At 36.7% G+C, this 14,600-nt stretch overlaps 1 protein-coding gene across 2 annotated transcripts; it reads right to left on the reverse strand.

The window, feature by feature from the left end:
* On the reverse strand, positions 1 to 4,571 carry CUNH2orf74 (chromosome unknown C2orf74 homolog). Of its 2 annotated transcripts, XM_023532846.1 has the most exons (5): positions 4,456 to 4,571; positions 4,122 to 4,223; positions 3,859 to 4,021; positions 2,920 to 3,015; positions 1 to 906 (listed from the first exon to the last, which is right to left on the reverse strand). In XM_023532846.1, the coding sequence occupies exons 1-5, from the start codon at positions 4,569 to 4,571 to the stop codon at positions 772 to 774; spliced, it is 612 nt and encodes a 203-aa protein (XP_023388614.1). In that variant the 3' UTR covers positions 1 to 771. The 2 variants fall into 2 exon arrangements, with proteins under 2 accessions (XP_023388614.1, XP_023388615.1); XM_023532847.1 differs by lacking the exon at positions 1 to 906 and having other exon boundaries at positions 2,543 to 3,015.
* Positions 4,572 to 14,600: the final 10,029 nt, after the last annotated feature.

Below are 14,600 nucleotides of genomic sequence, written 5' to 3' on the forward strand. Positions count from 1 at the left end.
TTTGATTTTGTTATTCTTTGCTAAAACAGAAGTTTTTAAAAAATAGTCCAATTTATCAAGCTTTTCCCTCTTGGCTTTTGGGTAATGTGTCCTGCTTGGGGTAGTCATTTGAAGAAAGTCCCTGGGTCAACAGCTAGTTTAAGAGGAAAAGTGGCAAGTTTCATCTCACTTCTGCAAGAGAAACTACAATGGGCTTAGAAAAAGACTTGCATAACTATTCACTGGATCCATAGCTTAGAATATGGAAACGAGTTTTATAGATTAACTGCTTACTGAGTATCTTTAGTTATATTTCTGGCAAACACATCAAAATCAACAGAACTAAAACCCAGACAATCTTATCCCTCGCCTCTCTGGACTTTCCTATTTCTGGCAGTCTCTCACATATCCAAACTCAGGGGTTATCTTAGCATCTTCCTCTTGTTCCACCCATATCTAACCAGAAATTGACACTATCTTCAGTCTCATTGTGTTCTATCACCTCCCTATTCCAGATCTTCATGTCTCAAATCTGAATCATCACTTTAGCCATCTCCATTTATCTTCTGGTTGCTACTCTTCAATAACCTAACCATGGAGGAAAGTTCTAATGGATCCCACCCTACCATTAGTGCCTTAAACTGTTTATTATATAGAGTGTTATTTAAAAATATGTAGAAACATAAAACTGTATATCAACTTCTTATCCTTAAAGCTCCCATTCACCTCTAAAACCAAAACAAATTTACAAATCAAACAAAAGTGTAAAACCAATAAAATTCATATTACCATTTAGTGCCAAATGCTGTTCTGCTGTCTGCTGCTCACTCCACAGCTGTGGCACCTATGGCCTTCTGGAGTTCCATGTGCCTGCAGTATCATGGGCACCGATGGCCAATTGTCTGCTGTTTTCTTCTCTTGGAACTTCTATAAAACCTTGTTTAGTAGAGTTATCACTAGGAAATTGGCCTTCACTTTGACATAGATGCATCATATATGTATTAATTCCTCCTCTACTCTTTTCTCCTTGGTTTGTGACAAAGGTACTTGGTTCCATAAATACAGATGCTGATACGAGCAATGAAACCATGACATGATATGGGAACACAGAGCTATAAATGGGCATCTAGATAGGTCTGAGCTTTCTTAGAGTGAAAAATTTAAACATTCATAGCAGCATTATTCACAACAAAAAAAGGTAAGAAGCAACCCAAGTATCCATCAGCAGATGAATGGATAAACAAAATGTGATATATACATACAAATGGAATATTATTCAAGCTTAAAAAGGAAGGATCTTAACACATGGATTAACCTTGAGAATATTATTCTAAGTAAAATACGCCATCACAAAAAGACAAATACTATGATACCACTTATGTAAGTTCCTTAAAACAATCAAATTTGTAGACAGAAAATAGATTGGTGGTTACTGGGGGCGGGGGAGGGTCAGGGTTGGGGTCTGGGGGGAATGAGGAGCTAGTGTTTAATGGATACAGAGTTCTGGTGTTGCAAGATGAAAAGAGTTCTGTGGTTGGATGTGGTGATGGTTGTACAACGTGAACGTACTTAACATTACTGAATCATACACTTAAAAATGGTTAAGATGGTAAATTTTATGTTATGTGTATTTTACCACAATTTAAAAATGTTTAAATATTATCAGGTGAAAGAGCAAAAAATTTAAGTGCTTGTAGAGAACCCATGGGCTCTGAATATTTTTGTAGACCACTGCAGTCCACACTGCTTTAATTTGTTCTCTACCCTATACCTGAAGCCTGGGATCCTAAGAGCGACCTTACTCTGACTCCTCACTACACTTCACAGGTTACTGCTCAACTCTCCTCAATGCCAGCCTGCAACTCCAACTAACTGATGTCCACCAAACTCAACACATATGCTCACCCCTTTGCCTTGGCTTGTGCCTTTCACCATCTGATATAAGCTTCCCTCTGCTTGTTTTATCCAATCCTTTCATTTGGTTAAGTCTCTTCTGCTCATAGTAGGATGGTCACAGACTTTTCCCCATCAACAGGTGTCAATACTCCCCATTTAGCATTAGTTACATATTCTAAATTATTTTATCACTTATTCTGTCAATCACTCCACAAACATTTATTGAGAGTATGCCATACACATGACAATGTGTTAATCCTCTGAATCAAAAGCTATGTTTTCTGATTTTTATCTGTCTCATAGACCCTTATACATTTCACAGTTTACTGCAGCGGTTTGGATGATGATGTACTGGTCTGTACTATCATTCCATATATAGACAGCAAATTTTAAACTACTGAAATCAAGAAGAGTCTAATCTCGGGACTTGCCTAACACAACACGATATTTTGCTGGTAATGGTAGCATTTTGTGTCAATCTTAAAAAGCAGTTGTCAGTACAAGGAAAGTTTCAGAACTGAGTTCAGTGAGGATTATGCGGTAGGAGGCCCTAGTCCTAGTTATTGGAGGTTCCCATGATTTGGTCATAAATACCTGTGATCAGAGCATCAAGAGTATGTGCTGTTTCCAAAGTCCCCTTGAATACGATTTACCTAACAGACACCCGCACAAACACAAATAACTTTATTCACATGTTAGACAGTGTTCGAGTAGACTGAGTTTTAAGGACACTTAATACGATCAATTTCTTGAACTCAGATTTGAGTTTTAAAAAAACTATATTCAAGCTCTGGATATTTTACTTACAGAATTTTGCAGGTAGCCCACTTCTCTTTGCACAAAGGTAAAATACTATTTATACTTGCTTAATTCTCCATTATTTTGCTGTTGCAACATGATTTTGTACCCCCAGTCATTTCATTGTTAGTCTAAGGTTACATTTCTTTTGCTCTCAGCCTTTTTTGAGCTTCATTTTCTTTCTTTATGTTCTACAGTATAGCTTCGAGGTGTAGGGTATTCCTTCCCAAGATCCACAACAATTACCTCTCTAGAAAACGTCACTCCTTTTAAAGGTCTTTTGTTATCAACAACTGAAAGAGTTCCAGTGACAGGTATGTGTGGTTTCTGCAAATCATCATCCTGCAAGAGAATGGGACAAACAGAATAAATGATCAATTTATGAATGCAAGCCCTGCTTTTAAAAATATAAGTAAAAAATAAAAAATAAATAAAAATATGTTATATGTACATTGTTAGTGAGAAACAGAAAAAAGTATTTCTAAATGACATAGAAAAGCAGTGATAATCCATCATTTTCATATGTCTATGGTTATAAAAGCATACACTTACATATTGAAATAGCATTTGGTAACATGTATCATTCTTTCTATGTAGCAATCAAACCCAAGAGCCACTTGGACCATCATACTGTCTCTAACTGGGCATAGGTCTTATCTTGGGAGGGCATGTGAATTGTTCTTATTAGGGAGCCCAAACATGGAGCTCAGGAAGGCCCTGGCAATGTTTGTGTGCTGTTGTAGAAGGAGCCTGGAACTAAAGCAGGGACACAGAGTCTGATAGTGAGCTCAGCAATAGTCGAGGAATGACCTTGAACAATTCGTGTCATTTTCTCATTTGTAACATCCGAGGGCTGGATCCCTAGATAATCTCCACGCCCTCCTCCAGCTCCAAGTTTCTAAGATTCTAAGAAAAGCAGCAAAATAAAGGGGAATTATTGAGAAAAACACAAATGTAGGGATGAAGAATAAACAAATGTATAGGCTTCGCATAGGTAAATGGTTTGATAACATGAGCCAATGAGCTAAGAAGAATGGTTTACATGACTGTGGACATTGCACTCCTTCCATTTACAAATCTAAATTACAGGCGAGACCATCCCTTATTATACCTAACCAAGTAATTTAGCTCCTTTTCAATCAAACAAATTCTAAAATGCCCCTTGAGAGTTGAAAAGTGTACCACCTTTTGACTATTTTCTCCAGCATTCTCAGGATCTTGTTTCTCTTTTATTTTGCCCTCCTCTTCATCCTTTGTGTCCTCTCTATTTTCTAAGTGTGTGGCCACCATTTCTTTACTCCGTCTCTGAACAAGAATGCCAGGCCTCATGATTTGCCTAATGACAGTCCTAGAAAATCAATCAGCAGGGATTTTAAAATTCATGCATATTAGCCACCACTATCACACACAAAAATGGCTTTCTACAATGTTCTATGATGCAGACTTACTTTTCTTGGTCTTTTGAATTGTTTGTCTCCACGTTAGCAGCAAAGCAGTCTCTACCTCCACAAGGACCTTTTTCTGTCTCATCATCTTTCTTGCTTTGGGAACTAAAAATGAACAAGCAAAAAATTCAGAAAAAGGAAGAATGGTCTTGATTTTAAAGCTTGGCATGGAACTTCATTTTTAAATAGAAAATTAGCATTTCTAAAACCTTGAAATGAAAAAGTAGATTGCTATAACATTATTATTTACTCTATTTTAAATTGTCTTATATTATTTCTAGATAATTAGCTAGTGTGACCTGAAATCTGATCCCAATTTATCAGCATGGATTTATACCATTTATATAAAAAAACCACCAATAAAAGGAGGATGCAAATGAAGCAAATTAGAAGGATGATGTAGAAAGTGATTGCTGTGGTTTCAAAGCTCATAGAGTTAGCTAGAAGACTCATCCACTCTCACAATCACAGTTTGTCCAATTATTCTTTTCCAGCTCAGTTGGAATGTAGATCTCTTGTTCTTTGTTTCTAGAAACAGAAGAATAAAAGGCTGTTTTCACTGTTGTTCTTTTGACCAGTTTCAGATAAGATGCTCTGCTTGTTTCAGTGTAGTTGACTCACACAGGCTAATTTCTCTCCATAAATGTGGTGGGGGCTGAGGTGGCTAGAGGGGAGACTGAGCTGGGGACACGTGTGATCACTCAGCTCACCTCCCCTCATCCCAAAAACTATCAGAATCCAAAGGAGAGAGGAACTGCAGCAGTTGGAGCTGAGCCCAGCTCCCCATTCTTCTCTCCTCAGTGACATCACAGAATTATGGAATCATTGAGTTAGAGGGACTAGAGCACCAGCCCAACCTCATGCATCATCTGGAGTCAGAGGAACTATGAAACTCTGGGCTGCCCTCTATCCGTCCTCTCCTCTGAGAGGATGGGGCAGAGGCCACTTGGCACCATCTTGGCCACTCTTTGATGAGGATTTTCTTCCTATTTTCCAAACATCATCTTTCCTTCTTTAACCTGAGCTTGATTAACTTACTGCTTCTTTCACAGACCATGAACAATCAGTCTACTTCCTTCTTATAAAAACCTTCTCTGTAGCCCTGAGGCCTATGATCAACTTCCCTCTTAATGGTGTTTTCTAATAGCCCATATCCTTCTAATCCCGTATCTCTGGACTTACTTCCTGGACACACAGGAAAACTGGCAGCTCTAGAGGCCATGGCTGAGGAAGCTGTAGCAGAACGAGATGATCAAACTAAAGATGACCCCCGGCCCTCTCTAACTTTAGCCGAGTGAGTGAATGCCCATGACAAGGATGGAGAGGGTAGAGCGAGGATATTCTGAGAAGGAGGGTCCAAAAGACTATGGCAGCTGCTGTCATCCATGTCTGTAAAAGTCAGAAGGTGAGCCCTGGGGACTTTGGACTGCAGACACACTGGCCCTCCTCCAGAAGGGCAGGGACTGTGGCTTCTTTATTTTTGGATACTCCACCAAGTCAGGACTTGCAAATTCCATAAATGTTGAAAAAAAGTGTGTGTAAGCACAAGTATAAATTGCTAGGGGGCTCAGGTCAAGGCCGATTTTGTAGAATATGTGAATGTCTGGGCCATTCCTGGCAGTTAGCACAATTCCTGGACACTTCCTCCAGCCACAGCTTCCGGATGGAGACACAGAGCCCATCTCACCCTCTTTACACTGCTGTCAGACTGAGACTTTAAGAGTTAAAATCTTCTCATGTCTCATATACAGAAAGATACTTCTGGGAGGTGGGAATATTTTATATTGATCTACTGGTGGTTACACAGGTCTAGACACGTAAAAACTTAAGATTATTGCACTTCATGCCCTCTACTGTGTAGATATTGTACCTGAATAAAAAGGAAAAACGGGCCCCATTCTCACACCTGAATTTGAGTGTGTGCATGGTGCCAAGAGTAGGGCTGAACTAGGATGCACTGCTGCTAGTTGGTCCTGTCTCCAAGATTGTTTGCCACACATATTCTGAGAACAGAAATCTTTGGCAAGGATACAGTAGGAGCAACAAGTAAGGACTGATAAGACTGTATCTAAGGGCTTTCTTTCACTGAATGGGCCTTGAGAATCAATATCTTAAATTTATATGTACAGTTAATATAATTCTGAAAAGCGGTATGTTATCCAACTTTGGTTTCTAAGTCACATTTTAAATGCACTGGACTGTAACTCTGTGACACTATGGGGTCTAATTTGTACATGTGTCTCCTGGGCCTAACGCAGTGTGCCTTGCACACAGGTGTGTACTCAAACATTATTTGTGGTGAGACATGACTACCAATTCTACAGAAATAAAAAAACATTCTGAGAGTACTATGAACAATTGCATACTAACAAACTGGATAACCTAGATGAATGAAAAAAATTCCTGGAAAAACAAAACCAACCAAGACAGAACCATGAAGAAATAAAAAATCCAAATAGACTGTAATCAGGAAACTGAATCGATAGTCAAAAATCTCCCAACAAAGAAAAGTCCTGGACCAGATGGTTTCACTGGGTAATTCTATCAAACATTTAAAGAACTAACACCGATATTTCTCAAACTCTTCCAAAAAATTGAAGAAAATGGAACCCTTCTTAACTCCTTCTATAAGGCAAGCATTACCCTAACAATGCCAAAGACACTACAGAAAAAGAAAACTAAATACCAATATTCTTTATGAATATTGAGGAAAAACTCCTCAACAAAGTACTAGCAAAGTGAATTAAGTAGCATATTAAAAAGATTATATGACCATGACCAAGTGGGATTTATTCCTGGAATACAAGGATGGTTCAACATATGAAAATCAACGTCATACACCACATTAACAAAATGAAGGGGGAAAATATACAAGATTATCTCAATTGACACAGGAGAGGCATTTGACAAAATTTAATATCCTTCCACAATAAAAAAAAAAAAAAAAAATCAACAAACTAGGAATAGAAAGAAATTACCTGAACAAAATAAAGGTCATATAGAGAAACCCCACAGCTAACATTATACTTAATGGTGAGAAAATATTTACAAATCACGTATCTGATAACAGATTAGTATCCAGAATATATAAAGATCCCCTAAAACTCAACAACAAAAAAATCCAATTCAAAAATAGGCAAAGGACTTGAATAGACATTTCTCCAAAGAAGATATACAAATGGTCAATAAGCATATAAAAAGATGCTCAACATTGCTAATCATTAAGGAGTAAATCAAAACCACATAAGATACCACCTTACATCCCTTAAGAAGGCTATTATTAAAAAAAAACAAAAAACACAGAAAATGACAAGTGTTGGTAAGGATGTGGAGAAATTGGAACCCTTGTGCATTGCTAATTAGAATGTAAAATGGTGCGATTGCTATGGAAAACAGTATAGTTCCTCGAAAAATTAAACATAGAATTTCATATCATCCAGTAATTCCTCTTATGAGTACATACACAAAAGAATTGAAAGCAGGGATTGGAACAGATATTTGTACACCCATGTTCATAGCAACATTGTTCACAATAGCCAAAAGGTAGAAACAATCCAAGTGTCCATCAATAGGTCAACAGATAAACAAAATGTGGTATATACATACAAAGGAATGTTATTCAGCTTTAAAAAAGAATAAGATTCTGACACATTACACATCAATGAACCTTGAAGGCATTACACAGGGTGAAGTAAGGCAGACACAAAAGAACACAATTGTCTGATTCCACTTATATCAGGTACCTAGAATAGTCAAATTTATAGATGCAGAAAGTAGAAGAGTGCTTACCAGGTGCTAGTGTGAGGGGGAAATGGTGAGTTTTTGTTTAACGGATACAGAGTTTCAGTTTGGAATAATGAAAAAGTTCTGGAGTTGGATAGTGGTGATATTTGCACAACAATATGAATATACTTAATGCCACTAAATCGTACACTTAAAAAATGGTTAAAATGGTAAATTTGGTGCCGTGTTTTATCACAATTAATAAAATTATTTGTGGAACAAAGGAAAGGGAAACCATCTATAAGGTACCCTCATACATGGCAGGCATTGAAAAAATAAAACCGGTACACAGATATTTCAATCTTCATCCATTGGCTCAGTTTGTTTCCCCATTGTAAATGTCCTACCCCTACTTCAGCCGTTTACCTGTCCCCATGTCTAAATCCTCTAAGACCTGGGTTTGGACAGCTCTTCCATGATGCTGTCACCATCCACTAGGCTTCCTTCCTTCCTTGCTTCTCTAAGTTGTCACTTCATCTCAGTGATGCACCATATCACCTACCTGCATCCCAAACCCTTGCCCTCTCCAGCTCCAGCTGCAGGCATGCTGGGAAATGGCCATTTTTCACATTCTTTGTCATGTTTCTCACCTCCCATCTCATTTATCACTTAATCTCATGCCCAGAGAACCCTGAAAATTTCATTCTCTCCTGTTATCAGAACCTGCTTTCTAATCCTTCACCGCAAGAATGCCTGATAGAAACATAAAGTATTGCCATTCTCAAAGATATTTGTAGTTTAACATGGGCTTAGAGAGAAAGAAAGACAGGGTAAAATTTTGAGCATCAGATAGCGGACAGAGCATTATCTTTGGAGCCAGGGAAACTTTTCTGGTGCTCCTGGCATCTGCTACATTGAGATCAGATGTGGATTCCTCATAGGGTGAGCAGTGATGCCCTACCTCCCTGCCTCCTGCCAGCAAGTGTGCATACCTGGTGACAGGGTCTGCAGCATCTTGTGCTACAGGTGGGTCCAGGGTATGTATGAATCCCCAACCACCTCCATACGGCCTTGATCTGTTTGACTTGGTGAGATCCTTTGATGAAAGCTTGACCCTTGAATTGCAGGATCAAGATGAGGACATTCAAAGAACTCACAAGTCACAGCTGCCTCAATTTGAAAATGAGGATGAACAAAGGACCCAGGCTTGGCCAATCACAACATGTGATCAAAATCATCTCAGTTTATTTCAAAGTCAAGACATTTGCAGAAATGACCAACACAGAAAAGAGCAGGGCCGGGAGATAAGGAGAGAGACAAATTACCAATGTCTCTGCTTGACCTAACCATGACTGAAGTGTAAACTGAAAACAATTTTCAGTTGTGTGAGTCAATGCCTCTCCTTTTTGGCTTAAGCTGGTTTGAGTGGGGTTTATGTCTCTTGTAATCCAAAATACCTGATCAACACATGTAACAATATCATTCTGTTTTCCTTTCTGAGCCCTTGATCCCTAAAATGAGATTCCTCCATTCCTCACACAGAGAGCCATTTGAGCCTGTCCCACCATGTCCTGACTTTGTTGGACATTACACAGGTTCCCTCTGGCCTCCAACAAGTGAAATGAAATGAGTGCTTTTTCTCTTTCATCAATTTAGTGCAGCCTTTTTCCCTACCATGACTAGTAGGGCTGTTTGGATATCTTATTTTAGATTTTAGAAAGCTGAATGTAAGTTACTGAAACTTATCAACATTAAGCTGTAATGTTTAACAGGGTATTTGTATTGAAATATCTTTTTTTCTTCTACATTAATGGCCCAAACCTGTCAGTTTTTATTAGAGGAAGAAAAAAAATGATATTAAATGCTAAGATAAATGCCTAATATTTCACTATATATAATTTCCATACAAGAGAAAGGTTCTGTTGAAAAGCCTTCATTATTTATGATTCACACTTAACCTTTTCATGCAGAAGCCATTTAAAACCTCAGAAAGTCATTACAGCTTGATAAGGTTTTTAGGCAATTCATTTATCACTGAATTGTTTCTCATGGAACAAGTTAACCCTGAGCACTATATAACAGGAAACACTGCCCTTCGCAGGGGTGTTGACACTGACAGCACTTTTCTTAGTAAGGAAACGGGCATCAATCCCCAAATGGTACATCTGGGGACAAATAATCTGAAACACAGATATTCAATGGGAGAAAGATATTTGGAAAAAGGTAAATGCTGAAGAGTACCTGTGGGATAGTGGACAGAAAAATTAGATATGAGTTTTCAATGTGTTAGGCCAACAGAAATTGGTAATGCAATCATACAGTGTATTTTTTCACAGTCTCCTGTAGCAGCTGGAAGGAGAAAGCCTCTCTCCATCACCAAGATCAAGTCTGGTCACCCTGTGCCAACCCCCAAATGCCACAGTTCAGCGAAGAGTCTGCAAATTTACTGCAGAAGATTTGGCAAGCCTTTCTAGCTAGTATCTATTTACCTGAAATTGAAATGTCTTTGAGAAAGTGTCAGAAATGGCATACTATTAATTTAATATTATAATCAACTCAAATGGGGTAAAACACATTCTTGGCTTTGACCATGAAAGTCACAACACCCATGGGCTCAACCATCTGGTACTGGTAGGAGTCTAAGCTGGTATAACAACTCTGGAGAAAAGTTTGGAAATGTTCAGTTAAATTGACGATGTGCATACCCCTCAATCCATGTATACAGAGGGTAATGATCAAAAGTTTTTACTGTAGCATTTTTTTAAGGAAAAAAAAGATTGAAAATAACCTCAATGTCCCTTGATAAGAAATGGATAAATACATTTTGGTAGATTCGTAAGATAGATTACTATAGAGGAGTTAAAATAAACTTAAGCTATCTGTCTCTAAATGTATAAATCTCGAAAACGTAATTTAGAGTCTAGAACAATCATATAAGGAGATGTACAATATGAGTTCATTAAAGTTTAAATAGTATACTATGTTGTAAATAAAAAATATATGTAGTAAAAGTATAAGAACATGCATGAACATAGTAAACATCAAATTCAGGGAAGTGTTTACTTCTGGGAAAGGAAGAATTAGAAGCAGGATCATCATAATAGGGTGAAGGTATCTGGAATGCTTCATTTCCTATAAAAATGTATATCATGCTATTATGTCAGAATGGTGAGTAGTGGGTATCTGGATGTTTGTTGTTTATCCTATATACTTTTCTGTCTATTTAAAATATTTAATAATAATTAAAAAGAAAATACTGGCAAGCAAAAAAGAAAAGAAAGAGCATCTATCTCCCCTGCCCATCCCTGAAATAACCTCTATTAAGACACTGATGTAAATCTGTCCAATGTTTTTCTGTGTCTGTGTGTCTTTGCCCAGCTGGCTAGGGAGGGACAGGGTGGCAGATCTTCAGATAACTTCAGTGAGAAAAGTGCTTTAGCAGAGTTTAGCAGGCTAGGTAATCTGAACCTTAACTTACGCATCTAGAGGATATAATTTTGCTAAGTTCAAATTACCAAAAAGAGAAACATGTCCTTGTTTAATATTTAAGAATTTGCATTAGCTCATTTCCCATCACTTATTTTGGTTTATTAAGAGTATTTAAACATTTTTCCTTTCTCAATTTTTCACAATTAGAGACTTCAAAATGCTTATAGAACCTACAGAATAAACATACAAAAGCATGGCTAATGAGAATAGACAATTCTGGCATTGAAGATGGGCATCAAATTTAAACCTCATAAGTGGTATTCCTTGCTCTTTTCCTGCTTTTCTTCCTTTTTCTCATTTGCCTTCTAGAATTCCTTATGTATTTTAGCTACAATTCTCTTACCAGCTCTTGTCCCACTATTCTGTTTTCTTCTACTAACAATCTACATATGCACACTTGGTAAAAAAGGCTAAGATAAAGCTTTACGTAATTTAAACCATGATTTCCTTGCACTTTTAGCGCCACCTTATGGCAGTGTTCTAGTGTCAGAATCTATGCTTTCCTATTTTTTTTTTTTTTTATGCCCTTGAACATTTCTGGCTGAGTGTTACTGTGTTAGTCATTTAAAGATATCATGTTACATAGCAGTATGGTTCTCAACTTGTCTGCACAAGAGTCACCTGGTGACCTTTAAAAAATGCCAACACTAGGCTTCACTCCAGAACCACTGTCGGAGAAGCCTAACATTGATTTGTTGGACAAAACTAGATGCCATTTAACAAATATTCAGCTCCATTACTCACTGGGAAAAAAGTTTTCTTCCCTGATTATATGACTACATATACTCACATTATTAAATGACTAATTATTTTTAAAAATGAATACACTTTAGAGATCCTCTAAAGTATTTGTACCTGACGTAAAATAATTCTGATAGTTGCCTAGATTTCTTGCTGTAGCTTTGCTTTCTCTTAATTAAAAAAAAATTCTTATCATTTTTGTGGTTAATTGCTTCTGCTTGGCTTAATTTTTTTTAATTTGGGAAAATATATTAACCACAGACAAGCATAGAGTCTAAAGTAACAACTCACTCCCTTGAAATTAACAAATGTATACACTGTCATGTTAGTTTAAAATACTTATATACAAATATATAAAATATATAATATACATTTATATATAGTATACAGTTGACCCTTGAACAACATAGATTTGAACTGCACAGGTCCACTTATATTCTCATTTTTTTCAATAAATGCTGTAAATGTATTTTCTCTTCCTTATGATTTTCTCAATGTTTTCTTTTCTCTAGCTTACTTTATTGTAAGAATGCAGTATGTAATACATATAACATACAAAATGTGTATTTAGCAACTTTGTTACCAGTAAGGCTTCTGGTCAACAGTAAGCTATAAGTAGTTATGTTTTGGGGGGGGAGTCAAAAGTTATATGCATATTTGTGACTGTGCAGAGGGTTGGTGCCCCAAATGCCCACATTGTTCAAGGATCAATTATATATAAAATATTACAAGTAGAGTATAAAAGTTGGTTGGGAAGTCAAGGCTAACAAAAAAAGCAATGAGAACATGTAACTGCTAAACAGTGGCAATGTTGTGAGTGCAATATAATTCAGAGAAGAGAGAGCCCAGCAGATTTATGGTGGAGTTGAGATTTGAGCAAAAACTTGAAGCTAGGGGAAAATTTCAATCAGCTGCAAAACAAAAGGAGAGCAATCTAGGTGGGAAAACAACATGAGTCAAGGCCGAAGATGGGAATGAGCATAATATAGTTTTTTCTAAAAGTCTTTCGTATGATTTAATAATAACACTTAACACTTTTTGAGCACTTATATGTAAAGCACTATTCTAAGTGCTTTACATGCATATATTACCTTGTTTAACACAGCAACACTGTCATCAAGAGCACGTTACTCAGATCATTCTTTTCTGTTGCCCTTAGACAAGGTTCCCTGAGTCTTAGCTTCTCCATCTGTTAAAACAAAGCAGTATAATATTGTTTTGTGCATGGACATACGCATATGGGTAAATACAGAAGGGACTAAATAGAAAATGATATACCTATTAGTAAATAATAGGTATAATTGGTAAATAAATGGTCACACTATATTTATTTATTTATTTATTTATTTTAAGAACTGTCAGACTGCTTTCCAGAGTGGTTGCTTAATTTTACATTCTCATCAGCAGTGGACAAGGGCACCAATTTCACCACATTCTTGGAAACACATTATTAGGCGGCTTTTTGGTTACAGTCATCCTACTGGGTGTAAAGTGCTATCTCATTGTGGTTTTGATTTGCATTTACCTGATGGCTAATGTTGAGCATCTTTTCAAGTGTTATTAGCTATTTGTATATCATCTTTGGAGAAAAGCCTATTCAAATCCTCTACCATTTTAAAAACTGGTTTATCTTTTTACCGTTGACTTGTAAGAGTTCTTTATATATTCTGGATATGTCTCTTATCAGACATATGATTTGTGAACATTTTCTCCCATTCAGTAGGCTCTTTTCACTTTCTTGTGTCTTTTTAAGTACAAACATCTTAAATTTTGGTAGTCTAATTTATCTATTTTTTCTTTTGTTGTTTGTGCTTTTAGTGTCATATCTAAGCATTCATTGCCAAATCTGAGGTCATGAAGACATAGCCCCGTGCTTTCTTCTAACAATTTTATGGTTTGAGTTTACATTTAGGTTTTTGATTCATTTTGAGTTAATTTTCTGTACACAGTGTGAAGTTAAGGGTCCAACTTTATTCTTTAGCTTGAGGCAGTTGTCCGCGCACCATCTGTAGACTATTCTTTCCCCATTGAACGGTCTTGGCAATATTGTTGAAAATCAGTTGTCCATAAATAAATGGGTTTATTTCTGGACTCTCAATTCCGTTCCATTGATCTATATCTTTCCTTATGTTGTACTACACTGTCTTGATTACTGTAGCTTTTGTAGTAAGATTTGAGATCAGAAGTGTAAATAATCTTTTTTCTTTTTCAAACTTATTTTGGCTATTCTGGGCCCCTTGAGTTTCCATATGAATTTTAGGATCAGCTTGTCAATTTCTACACAGCTAACTGGGATTCTGATAGGAATTTGGTGAATCTGTAGATCAAGCTGAGGAGTATTACCATCTTAACAATATTAAGTCTTCTGATCCAGGAACATGAAAGTCTTTCCATTTATTTAAACCTTAATTTCTTTGAATGAGATTTTGTAGTTTCCAGAGAATACGTTTTGCATGTCTTTTAAGTTTATTCTTAAGTATCTTCTCTTTGATGCTATTGTAAAATAAATTGTTTCCTTAATTTTATTTT

This window comes from Pteropus vampyrus, unplaced genomic scaffold (genome assembly GCF_000151845.1).
Source record: "Pteropus vampyrus isolate Shadow unplaced genomic scaffold, Pvam_2.0 Scaffold91, whole genome shotgun sequence".
Classification (NCBI taxonomy): Eukaryota; Metazoa; Chordata; class Mammalia; order Chiroptera; family Pteropodidae; genus Pteropus; species Pteropus vampyrus.

Bases quoted from the DNA above. Each gene is read 5' to 3' on its own strand.
- CUNH2orf74 (XM_023532846.1), bottom strand. From the start codon at position 4,571: ATGAGTCTTCTAGCTAACTCTATGAGCTTTGAAACCACAGCAATCACT. The intron at 4,022-4,121 runs GTAAGTCTGCAT...TTGATTTTCTAG, and splicing joins AATTCAAAAGACCAAGAAAA to GACTGTCATTAGGCAAATCA. The intron at 907-2,919 runs GTAATTGTTGTG...AAGGTTTTATAG, and splicing joins GAGTGACGTTTTCTAGAGAG to AAGTTCCAAGAGAAGAAAAC.